Consider the following 6,837-nt stretch of genomic DNA (forward strand, 5'->3'; position numbering starts at 1 on the left):
ACCTGGGCCCGCGCCAGGCTAGGCAGGACCCTCTAGCCACACCCATGGCTGGCAGCAGGGGAGATGTGGATGGGGATATGGCTGGGGTGGAGGACAGGGAGGTGGCTCTGCTGCTTGTTCCTAGGAAAGGCAGCAGAGCCCCTTCTTTCTGGGCAGCCCCAGCTGGGTCCACCTGGGCTGCTGCCTGCACAGCCCCTTCCCCTTCCAGGTCCCCTGGTGCTCCAACCTGATCTGATCCTCGTAACCCCACCCCCTCCACCACCCTGTAAAAATTAAATTTAAACATGCCAAGTAAATTTAAATCTGTAAATTTATATAGTTTGCAGGTCCACAGTATAAAAAGGTTGGGAACCCCTGCCATAGACCCCTGCCAGCCTGGACCCCATGCTCCTACCACCCTGCTCTGGGTCCCACTGGCCCTAGGACATCAGTGGAGGCCCCATGCCCCCAAATGCCAGCTCACTTCCAGTCCCCCCTTCCTCTGCCACCGCTTTCCCCACTTTCCTGCCCGCCTGCCGGCCACTCTGTACCCCATACTCACAATACCATACCCACACACATCCCCACAAAACTCCATACCCACCCACAGCTCTCCATAAACCCCACACCCACCCATACCCCCCCTGACACCCATGCACACCCCACACAGTATACGAGTAAGACTGCATTTTGAGCTATTATGCAATCACTTCTACATATACAGCACAAATGCACACAAATCAGGACAAAAATATATATTTTAAAAATTAAAATATATTACGGGTGTTTGATTTTTAGTATATAATTTGGTTTTTTTTCTCCCTAAGATGGCAAACCCTCTTCCCCAAAGGAGTACTTCCAAGGGCAAGGGGAGGGACTTCCGGTGGCAAAGGTTAGAGGTTAAGGCGGGGGACTTCTGGTTTCAAGATGGCGACCAGGGAGTGGGGCACCTGTCAAGGGGCAGGGCTATCCATGCGGCCCTTGACAGCTTTCCAAAACTTGGTATGGCCCTCCACCTGAAATAATTGCCTGCCCCTGCCTTAAAGATTCAGGACCCACGTTTTCCCAAATGACTAAGGATTTCCAAACATGTCATTTTAGAGCACAACAGAATCATCTGACACTAAGCTTATTATGTTTTAGGTAATTTGAATGTTTCTTAAGCTAAGTGTTACAAGTAAAGTAAGAGTAACTATCCAAAAATAGCTGCTATAATCTTACGAATATCTCATTGATTCATCAAAAGAGCAGTGGAGACTTTTTCTGAAAATATGCATTATTCATTGGAAACTGAAATGAACTCCAGCATTTTCTGGTGCTGGGAAGCCACTGTATATTGTGCCTTCTCACGATTCTTCCCCCACCATGTGGGCTGAATTCTGTAAGCCAATATTTGCATTAAATTCACCAAAGAACATATTTTAAAATGACTGTTCTTAATAGCACCTGAAATGGACCCTGTTGCTGTCATGTGTATTCATTCTAAACTTGGCTAAGAATAATAGGAACAAAATCATATGCCTCCAGGGCTCCAAAAGGCTTTGAATCCCTTCTAAGAGCCTTTGAGTCTCCTTTTAAAGTATATTATCTTTCTTTTTCTAAATTAAATTATTCCTTAAGAAAATCTTTATTTTCTCTCACTGGTTATATAAATTACCCATCTTTCAGAAACCTTGGTCACCTGAAGTGGTGGAATGATGCATTATCGTTGTGTTCCCTAAAAATATCCCATAGCTGTTGGCCTTTAGTAAACAAATACTGACTCCTACAAAGTGGATTGAAGGCTTCAGTAAAACATTATCACTCTATCAAGAAAGGAAAAGATGGCTAAGTGGATAGGGCACAGAACAGGGTATCACAGGAGGTAGGTTCTATATACCTGGCTCCTCTGCTGGCTTACTGGTTAACCTCTAAGTGTATTCTAGGGTATTTATTTTAGGGAGAAGAGAAGACTAATGGAGGATTTGACAATAGTCTTCAGATACCTGAAGAGTGTTTATAAAGAGGATGGAGACAGGACTAGGAGCAATGAACTCAAACAGCAGCAGAGGAAATTTAGGTTGGAGATTAGAAGGAATTTTCTGACTATGAAGGTGATCAGACATTGGAACAGGCTACCTAGGGAAGTTGGGGAATCTCCTTCTCTGGAAAATTTCAAGAGCAGTTTGGACAGACACTTGGCTAGGATGGTTTAGTCAGGGATGACCCTGCTTTGAGCTGAGGTGTTCTAGACTTAGTGAGGTTCCTGAGGCCAGCCAAGAACTCTCAGGAGAAGTCATTGGGCATGTTTGTATGTTCATTAATGCACCTTAAGTACTGCATTTTTAGTTTAGTACTTAATAACGTACTAACTAAACGTGCACTAACAAGACTTATTGCACAGTAGCGCTGGCACACTGGTTTTTTTGTGATGCTTACTGTACATTAGCCTAATAACATTGTGCAGTAGCCTATTAGCATGGTTTTTAACTTTCATGCTACTGCGCAGTGTTGTTAGGCTAATGTGCAGTAAGCGTTTCCTGTAGATGTGCCTGTTAACTGTCTTCCCTGCTCTCCTCTCCTCTGAGAAAACCTTTGGGAAATGCTGGAAGACTGGAAAATTCACTATTGTGCCCCTCCCCATTCCCTGGGGAGCACCACTGCTGCTGTGGTTGTGATGCACTCTGGGGCAGGAGAGGCTCCACAGTTAGGGAGCTTTTTGTCTCTGTGGTACTGAAGCACCTAGAATTTGAAGCACCCCAAATTAGCGCACATCAGACCTGGCCTGAATGCTTCAGAATCCTTAACCATGTGCGACTGCCTTTGGGGAACTAAGTAAGGCCCGCTAGACTGTTATCTGAAGACTCCGAGGTTGGCTACTTATCTTTCAGGAAAAATAAAACCCACACAAACACATTACACTACATGTTCCAGCCCTCTGTCACTAGATTACCCAACCTTATGGGATACTGAAGTCCCCAAGGCCAGCCAAGAACCTATAATTCCCATCGTGAAATCACGCTTTTCCTCATTGCTCATCTACCCGACATGGAGAAGTAAAATGGGATACTAATTATGGCTGATTAGATTTGTTTTCAGATCATCCAGATTACTGATGTCCGGAGTCCACTTTTAATGTCATTATGCTGTATCAAAGTGTTCTTTAAAAAAAAAAAAAAAAAAACATACAAAAAAAACTAAAACAAATAAATAAAACCCTGTATTGCTTATTGAAGTGACGTGATAATCCTGTCCATAGATAGCAAATAGCATTATGTGTGGTTATATTACTTGTATACCTCTGGCTGCTTTGAATGTGCAAAAGTTCTAACTTCCTTTCACCCTTTCATCTTGCAGGCTATTTCCTGCTTGTGTGAAGATAAATATAAGGACTTCAGGAAATCTGCCAAGAAACGGTCAGTCAGTGCTGACAATCTGACTGTGGTTAGATGGTCCCCTGCGATCATCTCCTAACAGCGGAGCCAGGATATTCCTACAGAAGTACTGTTTCTTCCATCCAGTTTTGGGGGGGTGGGTTAGGGAAAAAACAAGACTTTTGATTTTTTTTATTTTTAGATCTGTCAAGCTGCCTTTACAGTGCCTCCCCATTGTGTAGCACACAAGAATAAAATATTGAGTGGAAGGATACGAGAAAGAAGAAATTTATTTTTTGTCACTGTCACTAAGCTTTACATTTTTGTGAGGAAACAGTGAATTGAATGCTTGGAAGAGGAAACAAAAAAAATGGAGTAGAGGCCGAAAGAAATTTGAGGTCGGTGCCATTTTTTTTTATTTGCTGTGCTCTTCAACAGAAACGACGGCATGAAAATAAGCCACGTGATCAGTTTGACAGCGCACTAGAGGATTGGGGCTGGGAAGGGTTCAATTTAAATTTTTCTCCTTAGTATCTTTCTTATTCCTCTTCTGCTTCCCTGGGTTACTTTTCTGTCTTTCCTTCTGCACAGCAGCAAATACAAAGTTTGTATCTACGGTAGCACAACCCTCTGAATAAATAGTATCAGTTGGTTTTTTTTTCACTGCACTTTTCTCCATAAGCTGTGTGATTAGCATTATTCTTCATAATTATTATGCATATGTTATGTTCCCCATATGCCTTTTATTGTACTTTAAAAAAAAATAACTTGACCACAGTGCTGAACCAAAAGTGTATACAAGGATCAGATGATCGTTCATAATGTCATGATGTATTTTATTTATAGTATATGTGGGTGTGTGTGCCTTCCTGAGTTCTTGGAATCATGTATTTTTCTTTGATATAAAGATACAGTGGTGAAAGTGTTCAGGTGATGAGACTTGGGCCAAATTGCTAAAATTTGCATCACTCATGTGGTCCATTCTTCAGATTTCATAGTATTAGATGTTTAACAGATTTCGGTCTGAAGGAAATTTATTTTGTATGGCCTGACTCGTTCATTCCTTCACCTCCAAGTCCATTGTTGCAAGCAATATCCTCAATTTTTATATGTTTACTTTAAATCAAGTTAGTCTGTTTGTATAAAATAAAAAAACTTAAAAAAAAAAAAAGCTTTGTTCCAGTGAAAAAGGTCCATAGAAAAGCAGAATGTTAATCTTATCAAGGTATTTATCACAGTAGATCAGATTTTAAGAGTATAAAATAAACCTTTGCATTTTTCAGTGTAGGTGCTTATAAAATTTAAACAAAATTTAAACTGTGAACACCATTTTCTGCTTTGATTATTATACTTTACTGTTTGTTGTTATTAGTTTCCACTTCTTACTATGCCAGTTACCCTCATGAGATACACAAGAACCTTTTATAACAAATATTGTATTTGTGTAAAAACATTTGCTTTATAATGCTTGTGTGTCAGATTTTATAAAGTTTTTTGCACAATTTAGAAAGAAGAAAAATCTGAGTTTTCTGAATTCCTTTCTTTGCAAGTATCATTGAAATGAAGGGCAGCAGACTTCTCATGTTTGACCTGATTTTATGCACTACTACTTTAAACCATAAAGATTCCATATCAGATTTTAATAAGTCCTACAGGCTTATAGCAGACCTTTGGGCCCATAAACGCACTTTGTTTCCAGTGCAGTGCTGATCAGATGCCTTGAAAATGGAGAGGCACTGAAAAGATTGAAATACTAATACCAAACAGTTTTCTATTAATTTTCTAATGTGACTTGTGTATGAGACATGAAGGTTTTGTCCATAAATTGTCCTGATGTCTTTCAGGCCTTTAAAATAATCTAATTCTCATCCTTCATTGATGTGCCAATGCATCAGAACTGTGAGTACCTGTTAGCTTTTACCTTGAATATGGAATGTAAGAATGAAACAGAAGCAAACAAAAAAGAAAGCATTTAAAATGCTTTGACAAATAAGTAAAAAAAAAAAACCATTTTCATAGCGTTTGAAATGTATCCCTTCCAAGCATAAATTTAGGTTTCACCAATATTTAAGATGTTTTGATTTTTCAACACTTTGCAGAACTATTTTCAGTTAACTTCTTAGCAGGAATAATGGTTTAATCCATTTTTTTGAGTGATAGAGAGATGAGCTTTGAATTATGTAAAGATCTCAGTACATCTTCTATAATTTTTGTGGAGTTTATTAAACTACTTTAAAGATGTATAGTCTATTTATTGTATGTATGTACATACAGTCTGATACTTAAAAAAAAAAAAAAAAAAAAAAAGTGGATTCCGTAAAACCTGGCTCAGTCTTGTTTAGACTATTGAATATCGTTTTAGCCTTGTGCACTGGACTCTACCTCTGTATAGGAGAATTTTTTCCATATTCTTAATTAGTACTGATTCTGTGATTAACTTGGTTATGTTTCTTGCACTAAGAATTAAAAAACAAAATCTGCTGTAAGTGTGGATTTTTTTCTTTAGTTTCAGTTTTGTAGTTTGGATCACTTATACCTAGAAGGACATTTCTTTCCCTCATGGGTATAGAATTCTTCTTTCTGCTCTGGTCTGTTCTAAATTTGCCAAAAAATACAGTACCTATGAATTAATCTTAGTGAGTGTAATTTGTTTGCAAAGGATTAATACCATGTAATTAAAGGTTGATTATTTAGGATTATTCTGTGTGCTAGTATAGTTTTTGAAGTGGCATGGGATGGAGAATCATCATGAGGGGAAAACCTTTGAGTTAAAACAAGAGACCAAACAGGGTTTTATATGGTTCAGCAGCTACAAAAATTCATTCATTTCTGCCCGTGTTTTCTGGAGTAAGAGCTTAGTTACTACAATGGTCAGAGGTGCAAAACCTAAGAGGAGTTGCAGACCTCATCACTGTCTTAATGAATGATTTTTCTGCTTGGAGCACATTGTAGATTATACTTTGGGACTCAGAACATACCTGAAGAAGGTATCTTTTAGTGGTCTAGTCGAACTCCCTTTTGCTGCCCCATGATTGCACTGAGACAAGACATCAGTGTCTTCCTCATTTCTCTGAAGGGTAGTTTGTATTTTTGTTGACTATTTTGACAGTTTTTTGTGACATTTTGCAACCTCTCTTTTTTGAGGTCTTATTTCATGGAGAATCTACATATGGAATAAAAAAATAGATTTATGGGGGGGAAATTCCTGTGAAACGGCAGAAAGATATATATCGGTTCTTCAAGCAGATAAACATGTTTCTATTGTTTTAAAAAAAAAAAAAAAAAATTCCTGACCCATGCCCTTGGTGATACTGGTTGGCAATTTCTGCCTCTTTTTGTGCTGATCCCATATCCTAGATGTGTTATACTCAAAAAATATTTAGTGGACCACTGACATGAAGAAACACATGTCTAGTGTTCAACCGTCAGCTTTTTGAATATTCCTTCATCCCCACACACCCGTCCTACACAAACCTTTATATTTTTTATTTTATTTTTGTCGATC

General features: G+C 38.9%; 1 protein-coding gene across 5 annotated transcripts in view; it reads left to right on the forward strand.

The window, feature by feature from the left end:
* Nucleotides 1–6,031, forward strand: part of CCNY (cyclin Y) — a 188,338-nt gene extending 182,307 nt beyond the window's left edge. For all 5 annotated transcript variants that reach the window (XM_014609089.3, XM_059729160.1, XM_059729161.1 and 2 more), the window contains one exon: nt 3,316–6,031. In XM_014609089.3, coding sequence (XP_014464575.1) covers nt 3,316–3,432 — 117 coding nt within the window. In that variant the 3' untranslated portion in view covers nt 3,433–6,031. The remainder of the gene's footprint in view (nt 1–3,315) is intronic.
* The last annotated feature ends 806 nt before the right edge of the window (nt 6,032–6,837 follow it).

The sequence above is a fragment of the Alligator mississippiensis genome, chromosome 5, assembly GCF_030867095.1.
Source record: "Alligator mississippiensis isolate rAllMis1 chromosome 5, rAllMis1, whole genome shotgun sequence".
In the NCBI taxonomy this organism is placed as follows: Eukaryota; Metazoa; Chordata; order Crocodylia; family Alligatoridae; genus Alligator; species Alligator mississippiensis.